Below are 21,779 nucleotides of genomic sequence, written 5' to 3' on the forward strand. Positions count from 1 at the left end.
TTTCGGGTAGGTCGCGTCACAGGAACACCAGAAGGGCAGAGTACGAATTTCGCATTGAGTTCCTTGCGGGAAAACGAGGTCTTACGCTGTGGTGGTGTCGGGTAACAGTTGCTGAAAGGATCCCCGGTGTATCCCTCGAGGCACGTGCACATGGGCACGTGATTGAACACGCTGCACTGGGTTCCCACTCCGCAGGAGCCTGAACAGGGGTCCTGGCACTTCTGCCTCATGCAAGCTCTATTGCTGGGACAGTCGGAGTTTACGGTGCACTCTGGTCTACAATTCGGGGGACTGCCCATGTAGGAGGACAGACACTGGCAGGATGGGCCACCGTTGACCACTCGACACTCGGAATTTGGACCGCAAGGGGAAGGCAAGCACGGTTGCGATGCTACGTCTGATAGATTAGGCAGGAGCGCTGAAACGATCGTTAGCAAGTTGCGGACCGGGGACTTTCTTCTGGTTGCTGGTGTCTGATAGTGAAGCGAAAAGGTCTTACGTGGAACGGGGAAGCATCTAGTGAAGGGGTCACCAGTGTAAGAGTCTCTGCAGGCACAAATCGGACTGTGATTCCTGACCACGCAGCTGGCGAACGTGCCACAGGTACCTGTGCACGGGTTCACGCATTTCTGCATCACGCAGGCTCGATCCTCGGGGCACTCCGAGTTCAAGACACACTCTGGACGACACATGGGCGGAGAACCTCGGTATTCTGGTAGACAGGAGCAAACTCCTTGGCCATTCACCACGCGACACTGACTGTTTGGCCCACAAGGCGAGGGGCTGCAAGGATCCTTGTACTCTGTTTGGTCTTCTACGGAGTGTTAGAGTATTCAATGGGGTGTCTTTCAGTGGTAGCTAGGTTTGAAGTTGTGCAGTCTATTCGAGAGGATTGCTCTACTTGCAGGATGCGCCAAAACCGAATTATTCCACTTACAAGGAGAGTATCCCAGGTGTCCGCCTCCGATTGCTTTGGTTTTTGGCTAAAGCAATCGGAGACGAGCAGCTGAAAATCTTATAACTTTGAGGGTTGAACATGCAAGCAGGCGAAAATGAAAAGACACCAGTTTTTTTTCTGTCCTCTACAACATATCAAAAACCTAGGATACTCTCCTTGTTAGAAGGTTCTTTCCGTCGTGACACACATTGCAAATAGAATAGTCCACTCGAAGGGACCATGCAAGCCATGAGAAATCCTATATACCTATTCCACGAATGAAGGTACAGTACTGGAAGGGATTTCCACTGTACCCAGACATACAAGTGCAAGCAGGACGATGGTTGATGACTTGGCACTCGGTATTCGTGCCACAAGTTCCTGGACAAGGGTCCTGGCATTTCGAGCGGATGCAGCTCAAGGTGGACGGACAATCCGAGTCAACTACACACTCTGGTCGACACCCATCGTAAGGGTTGCCAACGTAGTCGAGCAAACAGGAGCAGGAGCCCACACCGTTTTGCTCCTTGCACATCGCGTTGAAGCCGCAGGGTGAAGGTGTGCATGGTGAGAGGTACACTGGCACAGCTACAAGGTTTTTCAATGGTAATTGAATACAAAATTACTCAACATTGCCATACAGACAAGCAGAAGAATTGAAATTGACTGTAATATCCCTGGATTCTTACGTGGTTTGGGGCTGCAGAAAGTGAAAGGATCCCCCGTGAAATCTGAAGGACAGACACACATTGGCGTGTGGCTGACCACCCGACACTCCGCGTTCGCGCCACAGGACTCTGGACACGGGTCCATGCACTTCTGATTGATGCAAGCCAAGTGACTAGAGCACTCGCTGTTGCTGATGCACTCGGGCTTACAGTTCGGAGGGGTGCCTATGAACTCTGGCAAGCAGGAGCACGAGGGTGCGCCGTTTGATACTCGACACTGTGCATTGGGTCCGCACGGGGAGGGTTCGCAAGGGTTCCCGGGCACAGGATCGAATACTAGAAATTAAATCAACCACCAATAATCTCGAACTAATTCCTCTATCACTAACCAAATCTCGAAGTGAGGGCTCTTACACATTGGGGTGCACTGAACGAAAGGATCACCAGTCTGTCCCGGCTGACAGCTGCAAATAGGGTTGTGATTCACCACCTGGCAGACAGCCCTGAAGCCACAGGAGCCTGGACAGGGGTTCACGCACTTCTGATTGCTGCAGGCTTCTGTCAAGGGGCAATCGGAGCTGACGGTGCACTCCGGTCTGCAGGCAGGAGGCGCGCCTAGGTATCCTGGCACGCAGGAGCATACTGGCTGCTCGTTCACCTCTCGGCAGACGCTGTTGGGACCGCAGGGCGAGGGCGAGCAGGGGTTCCTCTGTATGGGATCTACAAATGGTGCAGCATCGGGGAAATTCACAACCGTGAGCAATGGTAAACCTACAATGAATCGGGAAGACTACTGCGAAACAAGGAAGAGGTTATACCTCGAGCAACGGTGCACTGAACGAAGGCATTGCCAATCATCCCGCTGGGACAACTGCACATGGGAACGTGGTTGAACACCACGCACTGTGCACGCGTGCCGCACGTGCCTGGGCACGGATCAACGCACTTATTTCTCACGCAGGCACGGTCCTGCGCGCAATCTGTGTTCAGAACGCACTCGGGCCGACAGCCCAGGTAAGGATCGCCCTGAAACTCGGCCAGACAGGTGCACAGTCCACTGTCGCAGCGTGCATTCGGGCCACAGGGTGACGACGCGCAGGGGTCAGTGATTACTGGTTCAGCTGCGAAAGAAATGTTAAGACTCCTAGTTTCCCGCGGAAGCTTCTCCACTGGTGTGATTTTCTAATTGGACTTCCAAGCTGCTTACGTGGTCTGGTGGGTGCAAGGTAGCAGTTACTGAAAGGGTCTCCTGTGAATCCTTCAGGACAGGTGCACACGGGCACGTGGTTGTAGACAGTGCAGAGGGAAGTGACGCCGCAGGATCCCAGGCAAGGATCTCTGCACTTCTCGCTTGTGCAGGCGAGATTCATGGGACAGTCGGAGTTAACGCGACACTCTGGGCGACAGTTTGGCGGGGATCCGGTGTATCTTGGCAAACAGGAGCAGGATGGAGTGCCACCGATATTCCTGCACTCTGCGTACGCGCCGCAGGGCGATGGGATGCAGGGGTCTGTCGGAGCTAGGGGGTAGTCGCTCGGAGTTGCTTCTGGAATTCGTTTGGGGAATTATACTGGTGATCATGTTGCGCTTGGCTGGTGATGCATTGATAATAACGAGGAGAATGTGTCCTCGCGATGATATGATTCTTCTTGCACTATGAAAATTCTAATTTACCAGAGAATCCTTATCTCTAAACTGAACTTAGAAATTCTAGGAATTCAGATGCAGAAAATAGTAATAATGATCCCTGAATTTGTATGCATTTGGAATCTGTTCCAGTGACGAACGATGGCGATGAGCGTGCAGAGATCAGGGAAAGAATTCTTACGTGGAGCAGGGAAGCATTTAGTGAACGGGTCGCCCGTGTAGCCAGCGTTGCACACGCAAATCGGGCTGTGGTTGATCACCTTGCACTGCGTGCTCAAGCCGCACGAGCTCCTGCAGGGGGACGTGCACTTCTGATTAATGCACGCGAGCTCCAGGGAGCACTCGTTGTTCACCACGCACTCTGGTTGACAGTTCGGTGGGTTTCCCATGAAATTCGGGAGGCAGGTGCACACAGCGTGATCGTCCACGTTCCGACACTTGCTGTTCGGGCCGCAGGGGGAGGATCTGCAGGGGTCTGACACAATTGGGGTGGCTGTGTGGGGTAGAATCGTATTAAAGTAAACTCAAGTCTGATGTCGACACTCGTTCAGCTACTGTTGTATCGATCCCTCCAATCTGGATCTGGATGGTTCAGAGGGAACGATTGATAGCGAAAGGGGAGCTTACGGTCGAAGACTGTTGGGGAACAGTAAGTGAAGGGGTTGCCGGTGTGTCCAGGGTTACAAGAGCAGGCTGGAATATGATTGATGGTTTCGCATCGTGCTTGCACGCCGCAGGTTCCGGGGCAGGGGTCTCTGCACCTGACGCCCATGCAGGCCATCGTCTTGGAGCAGTCGGAATTTTGGGTACACTCGGGCCTGCATCCTTCGTACGGGTCTCCTATGTAGTCTGTTGGGCAGGAGCAGGCGCCAACGCCGTTCAGCTCGCGACAGAGCGCGTTCACTCCGCACGGGGAAGGGTTGCACGCTTCCCTAATGTCTACGTCTGACGGAAGAGAGAAACGCTTAAACTGGCTCGGTCAAGCGATGGGTGGTCGGTGAAAGCTCGTGCAGTGGCGTGAGTCGTTTCATTCAACGGAATCAGCTTCGCGTGTATGAGCGATTGGCAAGTAAGCGGAAGCTGATTGATCCGACTCTCGTCCTTCAGCAGTGTGATTCGATGATTCGATGATAGGGACTCGCTTCAGGTTCGATTGTTAGGGTGGTTTCAGGTGGTGGGTTGCGTGTATTAAGGGTAGGCCACCAATTTCCATCGGAAAATTCGTTACTTGCATTCGTGGTTCGTTAGGGGTGTGGAATTCTCATTAGGGAATGTTCAGAGTACTCTTCGATGGGTCAGCGTGCTCCAGGGATAGGTTGTTCTTCTTCTAAGTGTGTTCAGGTCTGTACTCTTGGGTCAGTCGAAGGCGTATGACAATGGGTGCTGGATTTCCCACTAGGGAATGGTCAAAACGCTTTCAAATTCGCAAGGTGTGACGTTTCTATAAGCGTGGTTAAGTTCATATTCAAGGGTAAGTGAAGCTTATACCGCTTTTTAAGGGTTAATGGGGGTGTTTCTCCAAGGGATCAGGGTGAGTATCCTTAAACTTAATATATCGTAAACCAAGGGTGCTTCCTTAAGTACGATGAATTTCAAAGCGGTATGCTTGGGTCAATGCGTGCAGTATTCCCCTACGATGGGGTGTACACTTTGGTTATCGGGTATGGGTCAGGGGGTGAGTGCAATTAAGAGCCTATACTCCATAGGCCCCGCCACCATCTTATCTCCTAATACGGTTACTTCGTTCATGGCATTATGTATGTCATTAAGGCGTGCTTTCTCTCGGTGAGCTCATTAATGAACGCATGGGTATGGGGGATGATTATCGATTCTCATTCGTACATGATCGTATAATAGCTGCGTAACTCCTAAGGCCCCGCCACCATGGCGAACGTTTCGTCACCGTAATTTGTTAGGGCCTCTGGTGACGTTACCTCGTCACTCTTCGCCAACGAGAGCGTGGCGATGGTCTGTTAGTCGGAAACGACGCAATGAATGCGTTAGAAAAGGGATGAGCAAGCACTTACCTGCGCCGCCCGCATGCAAGGGGCGTATATCGCAGCAAGAGTAGGAAAGTGTGAATATATTGTACTTGTTGCGGTGGACTCACCCATGGTGATCGGCTCGCACACGCTGAACGGGTTCCCTGTGTAACCGTCCGCACAAGCACACACCGCGTGGTGGTTCACCACCGAACACTGAGCGTTCGAACCGCACAAACCGGCACACGGATCGCGACACTTCTGTTGCATACACGCCAGATGAGGCGGACACTCGGGATTTATCGTGCACTCGGGTCTACAATTCGGCGGCACTCCGATGTAATTCTGCAGGCACGAACAGGCTGGGCTCTCGCCCCTCACTTGGCAATCGGCGTTCGGGCCGCAGGGAGATGGTTGGCACGGGTTGGTCGGCGCTGGTGGCTTCTCTGTGACGAGAAAGTGAGAGGTTAGTGAGATACTGGTTCTCAGGTAGAAATCACCGCAATAAAAAGTGCAATTAGTATGCACTGTAGTTGTCCAATGACAGCACAGCGGTAGATGTACTTACTGGGCATCAAGTAACACCTAGTGAACGGATCGCCGGTGTATCTCTCGTAGCAGCTGCATATGGGGTTGTGATTCACCACTTGGCACTTGGAGTTCTGGCCACAGGTGCCTGGACAGGGATCCTGACACTTGTTGCTGAGGCACGCTTGGGTCAGAGGGCAGTCAGCACTGACAACGCACTCTGGCCTGCAGCCAGGTGGATTTCCAATGAAGCCTGCTTGGCAGGTGCATACCGCGTGATCGTTCACCACCTTGCAGATGCTGTTTGCACCGCAAGGAGATGGTGTGCAGGGTTGCTTTCTGGGTTCTGGGATAGTAAGGAGTCAGATATGGAAGTGAATTCTTCGAATTTTAAATGTCTAGTGAACTACTGCCACCGAAATGGACCTACCAACAGTAAGCTGGGGACGACAGAAAGTGAAAGGATCCCCAGTGGTGCCAGGAGGGCAGCTGCACATGGGGATGTGATTGACGACGTCGCAGCGTGCGCTGGTCCCGCACGTGCCTATGCAAGGATCCATGCAGTAGTGATTCACGCAAGCCTTCACTCGACTGCAGTCCGAGTTCATGGTGCACTCTGGACGACAGTACGAGTAAGCATCGCCGAAGTAGTTTGGCAGACAGGTGCAGATACCCTCGTTGCAGTCCGCGTTCGGCCCGCAAGGGGATGGGTTGCATAGATCCTCGGGTGTCTTCGGTTGTTCTATGAAACAGGAACGTGTATCATGAAATTACACTTCAGGTTATTTCTGAGCAATTTAGTTAATGAATCCAAGTTGAATATCTACCAATTATCTGTGTGCACAGCGTAAAGGGATCACCAGTGTATCCTGCCTGGCAGAGACACACGGGGATATGATTCTGCACGCGACAGTCTGCACTCTGGCCGCAGGACCCAGCGCAAGGATCTCGACACTTCTCAGAGATGCAGGCTTGGTTCGATGGACAGTCTGTATTAACAACGCACTCTGGTCTACAGTTAGGTGGAAGTCCTATGTAATTCTTCAAGCAGGAGCAGGCAGCTTGGTCACCGATCGTCCTGCACTCCGCGTACAAGCCGCAAGGACTTGGCGAGCAGGGATCGCCTACTGGCGGCACTGGGATTACTGGAAACAGTGATTCAACACCAAATTTCAACTTAATCCTCCAAACCTTCACGATCCATTGCTTATGAACCTAAGCTCCAAATCGCTTACCTGTCTGAGGATAACACCTGGAGAAAGGATCCCCAGTGGTCCCCTGTGGGCAGCTGCACAATGGATTGTGATTGATCACGCGACAGGTTCCTCCGACTCCACAAGTTCCAGGGCAGGGATCGGTACACTTGTGCTTGTAACAAGCTCTCGTCTGAGGGCACTCGGAGTTCACAACGCACTCAGGCTTGCAGTTAGGCGGTGCACCCACGAAGGTTTCCTGGCACGTGCACACGGCCTGAGTGCCGACAGCTCTGCACAAGCTGTTGGGCCCACAAGGTGATGGACTGCAGGGGTCTGTAACGCTTGGCTCAGTGTCTTGAACCACCGGTGGAGTGCAGATCGAGAAGGGATCTCCGACGAGTCCAGGTTGGCAGGTGCAGGTGGGAATATGGTTGATGACAGAGCACTGGGCCTGAATACCGCATATCCCTGGACAGGGATCCTCGCACTTGTTGCGAACACAGGCCTTGTTCGTTGGACAGTCCGAACTGAGGATGCACTCTGGCTGGCACCCTTCGTACGGGTTTCCTCGATAATCGTCGATGCAGATGCACGCACCCACGTTGTCCCGCTGCTGGCAGATGGCATTTGGTCCGCAGGGTGAGGGCTCGCAGGGGTTGATGGCCTCCTCTGTAACGTCCAGGATCAAGATTAAAGAAACTACATTACCTTAAGGAGGTATTCTCGTCTAGAGAGACGAGATCCTCTCTTTAGGAACGAGCAAAAAAAGGCTAGTTGCGAATTAACGGAAGTTCAGATCGACTTGAAAAAATGACAGCATGTGTAAAACATGCGCCATTTCACGCAAAATTGCTGATATGGTCCGTAAAAATTCGAGATTTTCATAAAAAAATTAAAAAGTCGCAGATTCTTAGGTCGTGTTTGTGCGCTACTAAAAATCCGCGACTTTTTAATTTTAATTGTGTAATCATTACACAGTTACATTTTAATCGCAATTTGTAATTTGTAATTAGACTACATTGTGTAATCATTACATAGTTACATTTTAATCGTAATTTGTAATTAGATTACATTTTGTTCAACTCTGCTTAAGGGTAAAGAATTTAAATACAGTACAAACCTTCCAGTTCAATGCACTGGATAAACGGATTCCCCGTATAGCCAGTTGTACACGAACAGACGACAGCATGATTGACTACGATGCATTTGGCGTTGTCTGGGCAGGACCCTGGACAGGGGTCAGTGCACTTGGAATTGATGCAGGCCATGTTAGTGGGACAGTCTGGGTTGATGAGACACTCCGGTCGGCAGGATGGTGGAGTGCCTATGTACAAAGGCAGGCAAGAGCAGGACGGGTAGCCGTTTGCGTTCTGGCACTGGGCGTTTGGTCCACAAGGTGAAGGATTGCAAGGATCTCCTGTGTCTTTGCCGTCAGTTACGCCTATAAAATACAATCATTATACCTTCCATCTTAGCAATCAAATATCACTGCAGAAAAATTCCTCACTCGAAATATCGTAGCAGCTCTTGAAAGGATCCCCAGTCTGACCAGACAGGCAGCTGCAGATAGGCGAATGATTGATCACTTCGCACCTAGCGTTCAAGCCGCAGGAGCCCAAGCAAGGATCCGTGCACTTCCTGTTCACGCAGGCACGAGCCAGTGGACACTCGGAGCTCACCACGCACTCTGGTCTACAGGATGGCGGAGAGCCCAAGTACCCTTGAAGGCAGGAGCACACCGCGTGGTCTTCGACGTTGCGACACTGGCTGTTTGGCCCGCAGGGCGAGGGTGAGCATGGATCCCTCGAGGCATGTGGAACTGCAAAGTGTTCCATGGTATAAGATATTAGACTGAACGATTCACGATTCCGTGCGGTGCTAGTGGTTTACAGGGAGAAGGTTTACTTTGAGGCTGTTGGCGACAGCTAGTGAACGGATCCCCAACGTAGCCAGGTGGACAGGAGCAGCTGGGAATGTGGTTGATGACGTCGCAGAGGGCGTTCTGACCGCAGGTCCCAGGACAGGGATCCTTGCACTTGTTCCTGAGACAGGTCTTGTCGCGAGGACACTCCAGGTTGAGGACACATTCTGGACGACAAGCTTCGTAAGCGTTGCCGATGTACTCTGGTAGACATTCGCACTCGCCGTTCGAGCATATCGCGTTTGGCCCACAGGGCGATGGACTGCACGGGTCGCTGATTGGTGGCACAGTGGCTAGACGGGAATTTGTGTATATTATTTACTAGCTTTGCTACACGGCTTCGCTCGGAGTTTAGATTCTGATTGTATAAAAAAAATTGTTTTTCGTGAAAATAGTCACATTCATCTGGATTAGACTGAAATAATCAGCTGAAGCACATTTCGTGCCCACAGAATTTACCGATCAATATTTTGTAGGCGGCAGATAAACACACAAACATATAAACTTTCTGTTTTTTATATTAACTGAAATGATTATGAACTGAAATGTCAAGCTTCTTGAAATAAAGCAAGAAATCTGGAATCGATCGTGTTAAATAGATATTTCAGTCTCATTTTGCTGTTTATGCAGTAATTCCTAACCGGGGGTTGCGAAGTGTTTTCTGGGGGGTCGCCACGGTTTTTTTTTTTTTTTTAAATATTATTAAGTTAGAATTATATTCTGAAATACCTATTTTTATGGTGTTTTTTTATCTTACCTTATATGGGGGCTCGCAGGTTATTTGAGCATTATAAAAGGGGATCGCGACGCAAAAGAGTTTGGGAAACACTGGTTTCTAGCATAGTGGAGATACTAAGGAGACTTCAGTGTCCCGAGGCTAAACCAACATGGAATCTGACAAATGTTCTTACTTGGTGGAATCACTATGCACTGCGTGAAGGGGTCTCCAGTGAATCCCTCCGTGCAGGTGCAAACCGGAATGTGATTGAGGACGTGGCACTGGGCGTTCACGCCACAGGATCCTGGACAAGGATCCTGGCACCTCTGATTCACACAAGCGAAGTGGCTCTTGCACTCGGAGCTCAGGATGCACTCTGGTCGACACTCGGGAGGCACACCTATGTAATTCGGTAAACAGGAACACGCTGGGTTCCCGCCTATGATTTGGCACAGGGAGTTCGGCCCGCAGGGCGACGGCGTGCAGGATGGCGGTCGTTCTGTAGTCGGGGAGTCATCGTAGACTGCAAAGGGACGCGTGATAGAACGTTCGAAGATGGTCCACGAGAAGTATCAAGATCATTGAGAGTAACCTTACCATTGTATGGAGAACAATGAGTGAAAGGATCACCAGTGAAACCAACAGGACACGTGCAGATTGGATTGTGGTTCTTAGTGGTGCACTGGGCCCTCAATCCACAAGTGTTGGGGCACGGATCAGCACACTTCTTGTTCAGGCAGGCGAGGTGAGCAGGGCACTCTGCGTTCACCACACATTCTGGTCTGCAGCTCGGTGGGATTCCTCTGTACTCGGGAAGACAGGTGCACACCGCTTGGCCATTCACTTCGCGACACTTGCTGTTGGGTCCGCAGGGCGATGGAGAACATGGATCTAGAGGGGGTGCTCCTGAAATATATGATTGCACCGTTATTACTTGTATTCATTGTGGATATTACCAGTGGATCTACTCATTCGTTCAGTTATAATAATAGAACAAGACTCACTCGTCATTTCCTTAATTTCACAAGCGAAGTATGGATCACCGGTGTACCCCGGAGGACAGGTGCACATAGGAACGTGTTGCTGTACGTTGCAAATAGACAACATGCCACAGGTGCTCGGGCAAGGATCGATGCACTTGAATCCAACGCATGCCAACTGTGGAGCACAGTCGTTGTTCGACTCGCATTCCTTGTGACATCCCCTGTCGGTGTTGTAAGGATCTCCGATGAGATCCGGAGGGCAGGCACAAGCTCCCGCGCCGTTCCTCTCGCGACACTGTGCGTTTGGACCGCACGGATTCGGTGAGCAGGGGTTGGTCTCGATAACATCTGTCACTGAAGAAACCACACCCAGGAAATTACTCCAAAACCTACCTTCGACTACCAGGAGAGCTTGAACGCCTCCTATTACACCTGAATTCCTTCAACAACCTCCACCTCGCTTCTAAAACTACCTAAAAGCAGTTTCCACGGTGGCGACTTACTTGAAACAGTCGGCACGAAGCAGCGAACAGAGGCATCGCCTTCGTAGCCCTCGGGACAGGTGCAAATCGGAACGTGGTTCTGAACAGTGCACCTGGCTAGTTCGCTGCAGGCTCCGATACAAGGATTCTTGCACCTCTGATCGATACACGCTGCCGAGTGGAAGCAATCGGAATCGTCGGTGCACTCTGGTCTGCAATTCGGAGGACGTCCGATAAAATTCAACAGGCAGGAGCAGGCTGGCTGGGAACCGATCACTCTGCACTGCGAATTAGGCCCGCAGGGGTTCGGCGAGCATGGGTTGCCCGCGTCCTTTCCCGGGGATTGAGGAACGTTGATCCTCGTGCACTGAACCAACGGATTGCCAGTGTAACCATTCGCGCAGGTGCAGATGGGGTTGTGGTTGACGGTGAGGCACTTGGTGTTCACCCCGCAGGAGCCTGGGCACGGGTCAGCGCACTTGTTCTCGATGCAAGCCTTGTTCTGTGGACACTCTGAGCTGACGATGCACTCTGGGCGACAGGTGGGCGGTATCCCGACGAACCCTGGCTGACAGAGGCACACTGCGTGCCCATTGTGCACGCGACAGTTGCTGTTCGGTCCGCAGGGTGAAGGCTCGCAAGGGTTGATGGGGGTTGGTGCAGGCGTCACTTCGATTGCCGTGCAGGCGTTGAAGGGGTCCCCGGTGTATCCTGGCAAGCAGGTGCAGGACGGTGCGTGGTTCACTACGCGACAAGTGGCACCCTGGCCGCAAGTACCAGGGCAAGGGTTGACGCACTTGTTGTTGAGGCAAGCCTTGTGGCGATCGCAGTCCGAATTCGTGACACATTCGGGCCTGCAGCCGGTGTATGGATCACCGATGTACTCCGGCATGCAGGTGCAGGACCCCACGCCGTTTCGCTCGTTACAGATAGCGTTCGCACCACAGGGGGACGGGTTGCAGGGTGTACGAGGCTGCTCGGTGGTAGTTGGTTCTGGGGAGTGAAAGTTACTTGCAATCTGTGCTTCTAGCGATGAAGGAGGTTGAAAGGAGAATCATAAGTTGTAAAGAGGACGTTTTCAAATTATGTAAAGGTAATTTTGGCGATTTCTTACCTCCTCCCTCTTCAAGTATAAGAATTCGTAAAATTTTATATTCCACTCCCTCTATTTTTTACGTAATATCTTCTATACTGCATTTTTTCAGTTATTAAAATAGTATTAAAGCTTTATACTCATTTACTCATTTTCTTAATTTTCTTCTCATAGTGAAAATTAGGTTTAGAAAATATTACGTAAAACCTCCTCCCCCGAAAATTCTTACGTAATTTAAGGATGACCCCACCCTACTGAGTGTACATCCGTTAATTTGAGAAAATTATTTCGTCGCAGTGTACCTTCGATTATAGGCCCGCACTCGGTGAATGGATCACCGGTGTACCCAGGACTGCAGACACAAACGGGATTATGCTTCACGACGTTGCAATAGGTGTTCACGCCGCAGGAGCCCGGACAAGGATCCACGCACTGCTCGTTCTGGCAAGCGAGGTTGCCAGGACATCCATCGTTGATAACGCACTCTGGACGACAGTTAGGGGCTCGTCCGACGTAATTCGGTAGACAGGAACACGCGGGGAAGCCGTCTATCACGCGACACTGGGAGTTGGATCCGCAAGGCGAGGGGATGCATGGATTGCCGCCGCCTGGTTCTGGCCCAGGTTGCTTGGACTCCGCTGTGAAAAGAATATTCCAAAGTTGACGTTGAACCACTCCTCAGAATATTACAATCAGGTCAGGCTAATCTGAGCGAATCATGATCCTCACGTTCTCTGACGCAGCCGAAGAAAGGATCACCAGTGTATCCCGTGGTGCAGCTGCAAACGGGATTGTGGTTGATGACCTGGCAGTCTGCGTTCTGGCCACAGGTGCCTGGACAGGGGTCCTTGCACTTCTCATTGATGCACGCCGTGTTCTGAGTGCAGTCCGTGCTCACCACGCATTCCGGTCGACACTGCGGTGGACTGCCCGCGTAATCTGGCTGACAGGAGCACACTGCGTGGTTGTCGATCACGCGACAGTTGCTGTACGGACCGCAGGGTGACGGCTGGCATGGATCGCCTGGCAGTGGTGTCACTGGAATCACATAACGTAATGAACAACGGAAAAAGAAGACTGTACACACTCCTGTATATAGCATTCTGACGTTACAAATAAAGATTGAATAATTTAGTAAGCCGCTAACTTACCAGGCGGTATGTGGCAGGATTTAAGAGGGTCCCCGGTGTACCCAGACAAGCAGCTGCACGAAATTTGGTGATTGATCACTTGGCATTGGGCGTTTATGCCGCACGCGCCCACGCAAGGGTCCTTGCACTTGTTGTTCACGCAGGCCTTGCTCTGAACGCAGTCGGAGTTCTGGACACACTCTGGCCTGCAGCCTGTGTAAGGATCCCCCGTGTAGTCTGGCAAACACGTGCAGGAGCCGGCTCCGTTGCGTTCCTTGCAGACGGCGTTCGCGCCACACGGGGATGGATCGCATGGCAGCGACACTGGGAAGGAAACTGTGGAATACAGAATGAATACAATGTAAATAAATTTCTGGAGTAGAGCGGAGGGAGGTAGAAAAGCTGAAGGTGTGTCCTAGCAAAAGGATCTAAGTTTTCATAGAAGGAGCTCGCACCTTTGCTGCATCCAGAGAAAGGATCGCCCTCGTAGCCACCGTAGCACTGGCACATGGGTCGATGGTTTTGCACAGTGCAGTTGGTGTTGAATCCACAGGATCCAGCGCAAGGATCGATGCATTTCTTCTGGACGCAAGCCAGGTAGTTTGGACAGTCTTGATGGATCAGACATTCCGGTCTGCAATTTGGTGGGGCGCCGAACATGCCACTGATGCAGGTGCAGACGGGATGATCCTCCTGCACGCGGCAGTCTGCATTCGGTCCACAAGGCGAGGGTAGGCAAGGATTCTTTGGTCCTGGCGGCGGTGAGACTAGTAAAAAACGTCACAATACGTGAATCTCCGAGATCATTCACTGGAAAGGGTATAGCGATAAGTCGTTCGAAAGCTTTTAAAAGGAAAACCATTTGTGGCAAGTTTCAACTTTGTATCTCGACTCGGGGGGCATTAAGGGGAGAAGCCCGTATAAACGGCTTATTTTTGTATGAATTTTTTGGAATTTTTTGCCAAGATACCAATGCGCTAATCCTTTCGTAACTTTAAAGATACTTTATTTAATATTATAACAAGTAAAAAATATGTTTATAACAGTAAAATTCTAATAAATACAAAAGAAATAGAGCAATAGACCTATAACTTTGAGAATATATTTTTGAAATGTTTTAGAAGCGATTTATAGAAACAAATTTATTTCCATTTTGCGTTCGGTTTATACGGCCTTCTCCACTTAAAAGGCAAAAATTGACTTCCATGGCTAGAATTGCCGGTGCTCCAGATGTCTGAATGTAAGGAACTCGGAAATCTGATGCAGACTAATGAAACTTTTTAGGATATTACCTTCCTTGAAGCATTGCGTGAAGGGATCCCCAGTGAACTCGGAAGGGCAGCTGCAAATGGGATTGTGATTGACCACCTGGCACAAAGCGTTCTGGCCACACAACCCAGGACAAGGGTCTGCGCACTTTTGACCGATGCAGGCCAAGTGTGCAGGACACTCCGAGCTGACTAGACACTCTGGGCGACAGGAAGGTGGCGTTCCATGGTAGCCTGGGCTGCAGGAGCACACAGCGCGGTCGTTCATCACGCGACAGATGCTGTGTGGTCCGCACGGCGATGGCATGCAAGGGTTCTGAGCTGGCAGAGCTGAACGTACCAATCGCAAAGTCAGATTTAAAACAATGTACACAGAATTGGCGAATGCAGTTGGATTCTCGCAACGACTTACGCGACTTCTCAATTTTGCACGAGCCAAATGGATCCCCCGTGTATCCGCGAAGACAGGAACAGACTGGAACATGATTATCAACCTCGCACTTCGCGTTAGCGCCGCACACACCTGGACAGGGATCCCTGCAGTGCTGATTGAAGCACGCCAGGTGACTTTCGCAGTCCTGGTTCACGAGGCACTCCGCCTCGCAACCGTCCATGTACGGGTTGCCGATGTACGGAGGGACACACTTGCATTTCGCGACGCCTTCTTCTGAGACGCAGATCGCGTTCTTGCCGCAGGGGACCAGTAAGCATGAGTCATGGACGTTCGGTGGAGGTGCTAGGAGCAGAAAACAGATCAGCTTCCTTTCCTATAACGCAGTGTTTCCCAACCTTTTTGAAATCGCGATCACCTTTTATAATATTCAAATAACCTGCGACCGCCTCCTTCCTTTCATTCATGAAAACTCAGTGTTACATCATTAATAGTATATGGCAATATTCCACCACATTAAAATAAGTGCTAAAAACCATGACTTAAAAATAACCTCAGCGACCCCCAGAAAACACTTCGCGACTCACAGGTTGGGGAATCACTGCTATAACGACTTCACTGCACGTTTCGACGCCTACCTGCACAGCTCTGGTAAGGATTGCCAACGGTGTGCGGAGGGCAGTAGCAAGGAGGCACTCTGTCCGCGTCGCACGCCGCACCAAGCCCACAAGTATTAGGACTGCACTGGTCAGACTTGGGCGCGCATCCTCTGATAGTGTTGGGAGTCTCAATGTACCCAGGCAGACAGGTACACTTCGAGAGACCGTTGACAAGGATTGTGCACTGAGTGTTGGGCCCGCAGGGGGACGGTTCGCAAGGGTTGCTTGGAAGTGCGCAGGGGGTTTGAGGAGGAGTTCCCTCGTAGCCTGGCAGACAGAAGCATCTGACTTGGCCTGCTACTACCCGACAGCCAGAGTTCAATCCACAGGGGTTGCCTTGGCACTGGTCGCCATCTGGGACTGAGGAGTAATTTCATATTAATCAATGAATACTAAAATTCTTCTTCGGCTCACCATTAGAAAGCGAGACACTTACTGCACTGTTCAAAGGGGTTGCCAGTCAACCCCTTCGGGCAGAAGCAGATGGGATTGCCATTATCGTTCTCGCACATCGCGTCCAGGCCGCAAGGATTAGGCATGCAGGGGTCGGAGGACCCAGTCGTGCACCCAAGCAGAGGATTGCCCTCGTATCCTGGCAAGCACTTGCACTGTGCCTGATGGTTCACGGGCAGACAGTTTGCATTTGCGCCGCAATCGGTCTCCGTGCAAGGGTCGATGCAAAGTCTGTTGAGTCGATCGCAGTACTTGCTCGGTGGGCAGTCCTCGTTGTAGTGGCAGATGTTCTTGCCTTCGTCCTCTAAAATCGCCATCGAATCCACATTCACTCGTCGATTACTTACGAATGTATAATGCCGGTACGACGTTTCTTTCTTTACTGCAATTACCTAAGGCACAGTAGAGGAAGCCGTTTCCATGGTAGCCATCGTCGCAGCTGCACTCGGCCCGATGGTTCGTGTTGATGCAGATCGCGTTCTTGGCGCACGGGTTGCGCACGAGGCACGGCTCCTGGCAAGTGCCCGCGATGCACGCCGTGGTCAACGGGCAATCTTTGTCGCTAGTGCAACCCGCTAGAGAAAAGATCGAGAAGAGCCCGTGTAGCCCCGAGAAAGAGTGCGCGGGAAAGTAAAAGGTAGAGGAGCCGCGATTTGCGTGGTCTTGCGTGTGAGCATGCTGCTCAGGCGGATCGGCATGTATGAAACAGAGAGTATCGCGTGGTGGTGCGCGAGGATCCAGGCTGCGTCGCGTTCGAGCGATTCGCAGGTTCGTAGGGGAAACATCGACGTGTAGAGTCAAAGATTCGTGGAGTCCAGAGTAAATTCGCGGCGGGGTGGAAGATCGAACGTGTGCGTTTTAGAGAAGTCGAAATTGCACGAGTTATGTACAGTACATACATATTTACAGGGAGAACCGATCGTTCGCTGTACAGAGTGGAAACACGTGAGAGATCGAGACGGAGGTGCTCGTCCTTGTACAAACCTTTCACGCAAGTGTAAGTCGCTGGATCGCACTGCATCCCTGCTGGGCAGTACGGGCAATTCGTGTCGTTCGATATGTCTGAGGAAATTTGGAAATATATCGATTAGTCGAGGGGGAAACGTGCACTTTGTTCGTGGATGCAAGTGGCGCTTTTCAGATTACAGGAACTCTAAAGTCTTTTTGATTAATTATCTCTTCTGTGATCACCCCTTGCATCCAGATATCGTTTGATGCGAATTGATGCTCTACCTTTCACGCAAACTGGCCTGTGGTCCTGAACGTGGCAGACCTCGACGAAGTCGCAGGGGTTGTCGACGGTGCACGGGTTCAAGCACTGCTGATTTATGCACGCCAGTTGGGAAAGACAGTCGTCGTGGGTTCTGCACTTGGTATCTGACGAAACGAAGCAATATTAGAAGCTCAGAATAACCATCCGTCGGTTTTCTAACGCTAAAACTCTGGCTATCCGCGAATTACTTTCCACATCTATCCAATTATCACTCGTCTAATGATTCTCTCTAAACGAATAATTCCCAAGATACGTACACGACAACACATACACTTATGCCTACACGAGTATCTTCGAAAACACATTAAACATTACACAAAAACGAATATACACGTTCCCCTAATTCCTAACACATATAATGGTTTTCGTGTTACATGTGTAAAGCCCAGAAATAGTCGTTAGTCCGTCCACTGTTAAAGGGCGCCATCCCGTTTCAATATTCCTCGATTACTCCAGCCTCAATATAAAATCAAATGTTCCATGTATCATCGAAACCGAGGGTGCCCTTCAGCAGTGGATTCCACAGAGAAATTACAATTAATTGTTACGCATAGATAAGCGAGGAGAGATCGTGCAGAGGCACAGTAATGTACAGCATGCAAAGAGCGCTAAATGCAGCAGGTCCATCGTCTGCACTGGACAATGTGCGATAGTAACTCTACGTGGAAATGTTCTACTCGTGTGATGTACTTCCGGTACCGTTCCCCGGAAGCGAAACTCTGCTCGAGACCGTGCAGGTCGAAGCGACAACTCTCCAGAATTGGTTGCCCCCAATTTTCATCTGGACCCACCACGATGGGACACACTGGAGACAAATGTTCGTGGTGGCGACACATTGGCAGTGAAAGGACACGAGAACATTTACAGAGCTCCCGATAACAGAGATCTTTTACCTGGGAGTATGCTACAATTAGCCGTACTCTGGTCGACTGTTAGGTTGAAGCACACGGGCCGATGACTCGGTACGTCGCATTTCGACTTATCTGAACAGGTTGCGTTCGAATTGCAAAAGCTTGGGCATGTTCCGTTCGAACAGCTTTCGCAGGTTGAACCGGCGGTGGTCTGCTCGCAGCCTGAACATCCTGTGGTAGTCGTGGGTGCGGTCGTGGTGAGGTGTAACTCGGGGGATGGTTGTTCTGTGGTCGAATATTGTTCTGTGGAATACTGTATAGTTGTTGGTGAATATTCTGTAGAGTATTGTACAGTTGTTTGGAATTGTTCTGTGAAGTACCCCGTTGTTGAAACTTGTTCAGTGAACTCAGTAGTCTGAGGATGGTCTGTGGTGACTTGCTCAGTTGCAACAGGTTGTACTGTGAAATAATGTTCAGTTGTTGAAGGGTATTCTGTGGTGACTTGTTCCGTTGTTGGAGGGTGTTCTGTGGTGAATTGCTCCGTTGTTGAAGGGTGTTCTGTGGTGACTTTCTCAGTTGTAACAGGCTGTACTGTGAAATAATGTTCAGTTGTTGGAGGGTGTTCTGTGGTGACTTGCTCAGTTGTAACAGGCTGTACTGTGAAATAATGTTCAGTTGTTGAAGGGTATTCTGTGGTGATTTGCTCCGTTGCTGAAGGGTGTTCTGTGGTGAATTGCTCCGTTGTTGAAGGGTGTTCTGTGGTGACTTTCTCAGTTGTAACAGGCTGTACTGTGAAATAGTGTTCAGATGTTGGAGGGTGTGCTGTGGTGATTTGCTCCGTTGTTGAAAGGTGTTCTGTGCTGACTTGCTCAGTTGCAACAGGTTGTACTGTGAAATAATGTTCAGTTGTTGGAGGGTGTTCAGTGTTCATTTGCTCCGTTGTTGAATGGTGTTCTGTGGTGACGCGCTGTACTGTGAAATAATGTTCAGTTGTTGGAGGGTGTTCTGTGGTGATTTGCTCCGTTGTCGAAGGGTGTTCTGTGGTGACTTGCTCAGTTGCAACAGGTTGTACTGTGAAATAATGTTCAGTTGTTGGAGGGTGTTCAGTGTTGACTTGCTTCGTTGTTGGAGGATGTTCTGTGCTGATTTGCTCCGTTGTTGAAGGGTGTTCTGTGGTGACGCGCTGTACTGTGAAATAATGTTCAGTTGTTGGAGGGTGTTCTGTGGTGATTTGCTCCGTTGTTGAAGGGTGTTCTGTGGTGACTTGCTCAGTTGTAACAGGTTGTACTGTGAGATAATATTCAGTTGTTGGAGGGTGTTCTGTGTTGACTTTCTCAGTGGTGACAGGCTGTACTGTGAAATAGTGTTCAGATGTTGGAAGGTGTTCTGTGGTAATTTCCTCCGTGGTTGAAGGGTATTCTGTGTTGACTTTCTCAGTTGCGACAGGTTGTACTGTGAAATAGTGTTCAGTTGTTGGAAGGTGTTCTGTGGTGAATTGCTCCGTTGTTGAAGACTGTTCAGGTACTAAGGGTTGCTCTGTGGGATATTGTACTGTTGTTGAAAATGGTTCAGTGGAATGATCGATTACTGAAGTTCGTTCTGTGTAGTACTGTTCAGTTGTTAAAGACTCTTCCGTGGAATATCGTTCACTCCACAATGCTACGGTTGTCTCTTGTTCTGAAGGATACTGTGCAGTAACAGTTACAACCTGAATTCCCTCGGTCGATAATAAATTCGAGCCTTCTATAGTAACTTGCATAGCTGTAGAATTGTCTACAAACATAGTACTCTCAGTAGACGTGGCTGCAACTTCTGTACCTTCCATTGGTGTTTCAGTAGTATATTCTCCTGTGCAGACAGGCGTTACTGTAACAACTTCTTTCACCGTAGAAGTACTTTGTGGTAAATGAATCGGAGTGACTACTTGCACTTCGTTCGATTCGGTCGCTCTAGACACTTCGGCAGTGCTGCTCATTCCCCGAGATACTGGCACTTCCGTTGTGGATTCTGCAGTATAAGGCACAGTTCTATGCTCTGTCGTATCAAAATCAGTAAAAGGAGTTGTTTCAGACTTCGTCCAAGCAGAAACTGGTTGCAACGTCGCGAAGTCAGTGGATGACAGGATGGTACTTTCTGTTATTTTATCTGTAGTCGTACTGTACTGTGTATTCGCCATGGACGGCATAGTACTTGTCTCAAATCTTTCATACGTAGTCAATTCAATATCCCCAACTGTCGGGACATGCTCTGTACTTTCATCTAAAATGTCTCTCACAGTAGGTACTTCGAAAGAGGTCGTACTGAAGGCTCCAACACCAGGAGTTGTATTCTCTGCACCTTCAAAATTAGTTGTGGAAGTTGCAGTGCTACTGGTAACATCTACTGCAACAGACGTCGCCGCTGCCACCGTTACATTTTCAAAAGAATCGACAGCTATTGTCGACAAAATCGATGTGTTTCCCACGGAAGATGTACTTTCTTCAATAACTGGGTTCTTGGTGGGCTCTGTGAACAGTTCAGTCCAGGATACTGTATTCTGACCAGAGTAGAAAGCTGTTGAGATTTCCTGGTTCAAAGTAGACGTTGTAGATTCTAAGGTACTCGATTCTGTAGTCATTGTCTGAGAGGTTGTAGGGGTAGAAGTTCCAAAATACTCAGTATAACTTCCAAAGGATTTAGTAGAAGTCCCAAAGGTCTCAGAAGTTGCAGAGGACTCAGTACTCAATTCACTCGAAGATGTTGTACTCTCACTAGTGTAATAAGCTGTTGAAATTTGCTTGTTGAAAGTAGAAGCAGTATTTTCTAAGGTACTCGACTCTGTAGTCGTTGACTCGGAGGCTGCAGAGGACTCAGTAAAAGTTCCAAAATACTCAGTAGAACTTCCAAAGGATTCAGTAGAAGTCCCAAAGGTCTCAGAACTTGCAGAGTACTCAGTACTCAATTCACTCGAAGATACTGTACTCCCACCAGAGTAAGAAGCAGTTGAGACTCCCTCGTCACCAGTAGAAGCAGTATACTCTAAGTTGCTAGACTGTGTGGTGGTAATCGAAAGTGTAGTCGTTTCATGAGTCTCCTGTGTAGCGGTGCTAGAGTCTACGCAACGATCATCGTCGTCGTCGCAGCCACAAACAGGCCTGTGTGCTTTAACCCGACACCGATCCGGCGATCGACATCGATCGACGCAAGGATCAACGCAGGACCCACCGACACAGGCGTCTGTGTCCCTGCAATCGTCATTGGACTCGCAGAAATAGTTGGTCGTGTGCTGGAGAACTGCTGCAGATACAATATACAAATATATAACGCACAGCGATCGAACAGAGGTCGAGGGCATAAGTAAAGAAGCTGGAAATAAAACAACATTCAAGCGCTCTCTCATTAGACTATGGCACTACGCATTCGTACAAGGTTTACTCCAAGTGATCTACGGAATTAAGTTCGAGTCAGTCAGCATGCTCGGGCAACAACAGGGTAAGCTAGGTCTGCTTGGAAGTATGTGATTAAATTAGATCTTTACAGAGACAGATGTAACGGAGAAAATAATCCTTGAACAGGACGTTGGCAGAGTAGAGCGGGGAGTACATAGGTATTCTGGGGCG

The 21,779-nt window shown here is 50.0% G+C and overlaps 1 protein-coding gene across 1 annotated transcript in view; it reads right to left on the minus strand.

Annotated features, from left to right (window-relative positions):
• The window catches only part of Dpy (fibrillin-like protein dumpy), a 109,988-nt gene that overhangs the window by 50,679 nt on the left and 37,530 nt on the right, over window positions 1–21,779 (minus strand). The window contains exons 40-71 of the mRNA XM_076818569.1: window positions 17,290–17,433; window positions 17,041–17,118; window positions 16,449–16,631; window positions 16,040–16,360; window positions 15,583–15,963; window positions 14,966–15,289; window positions 14,578–14,883; window positions 13,741–14,052; window positions 13,307–13,621; window positions 12,885–13,193; window positions 12,458–12,793; window positions 11,084–12,055; window positions 10,602–10,934; window positions 10,195–10,503; window positions 9,791–10,120; window positions 8,864–9,172; window positions 8,466–8,777; window positions 8,079–8,399; window positions 6,998–7,627; window positions 6,590–6,907; window positions 6,193–6,504; window positions 5,803–6,108; window positions 5,363–5,680; window positions 3,880–4,197; window positions 3,434–3,745; window positions 2,813–3,151; window positions 2,424–2,726; window positions 2,020–2,325; window positions 1,627–1,941; window positions 1,205–1,525; window positions 500–814; window positions 86–418 (exon numbers count right to left, since the gene is read on the minus strand). Coding sequence (XP_076674684.1) covers window positions 86–418; window positions 500–814; window positions 1,205–1,525; window positions 1,627–1,941; window positions 2,020–2,325; window positions 2,424–2,726; window positions 2,813–3,151; window positions 3,434–3,745; window positions 3,880–4,197; window positions 5,363–5,680; window positions 5,803–6,108; window positions 6,193–6,504; window positions 6,590–6,907; window positions 6,998–7,627; window positions 8,079–8,399; window positions 8,466–8,777; window positions 8,864–9,172; window positions 9,791–10,120; window positions 10,195–10,503; window positions 10,602–10,934; window positions 11,084–12,055; window positions 12,458–12,793; window positions 12,885–13,193; window positions 13,307–13,621; window positions 13,741–14,052; window positions 14,578–14,883; window positions 14,966–15,289; window positions 15,583–15,963; window positions 16,040–16,360; window positions 16,449–16,631; window positions 17,041–17,118; window positions 17,290–17,433 — 10,641 coding nt within the window. The remainder of the gene's footprint in view (window positions 1–85; window positions 419–499; window positions 815–1,204; window positions 1,526–1,626; window positions 1,942–2,019; window positions 2,326–2,423; window positions 2,727–2,812; window positions 3,152–3,433; window positions 3,746–3,879; window positions 4,198–5,362; window positions 5,681–5,802; window positions 6,109–6,192; window positions 6,505–6,589; window positions 6,908–6,997; window positions 7,628–8,078; window positions 8,400–8,465; window positions 8,778–8,863; window positions 9,173–9,790; window positions 10,121–10,194; window positions 10,504–10,601; window positions 10,935–11,083; window positions 12,056–12,457; window positions 12,794–12,884; window positions 13,194–13,306; window positions 13,622–13,740; window positions 14,053–14,577; window positions 14,884–14,965; window positions 15,290–15,582; window positions 15,964–16,039; window positions 16,361–16,448; window positions 16,632–17,040; window positions 17,119–17,289; window positions 17,434–21,779) is intronic.

Source organism: Andrena cerasifolii, chromosome 8 (genome assembly GCF_050908995.1).
Source record: "Andrena cerasifolii isolate SP2316 chromosome 8, iyAndCera1_principal, whole genome shotgun sequence".
In the NCBI taxonomy this organism is placed as follows: Eukaryota; Metazoa; Arthropoda; class Insecta; order Hymenoptera; family Andrenidae; genus Andrena; species Andrena cerasifolii.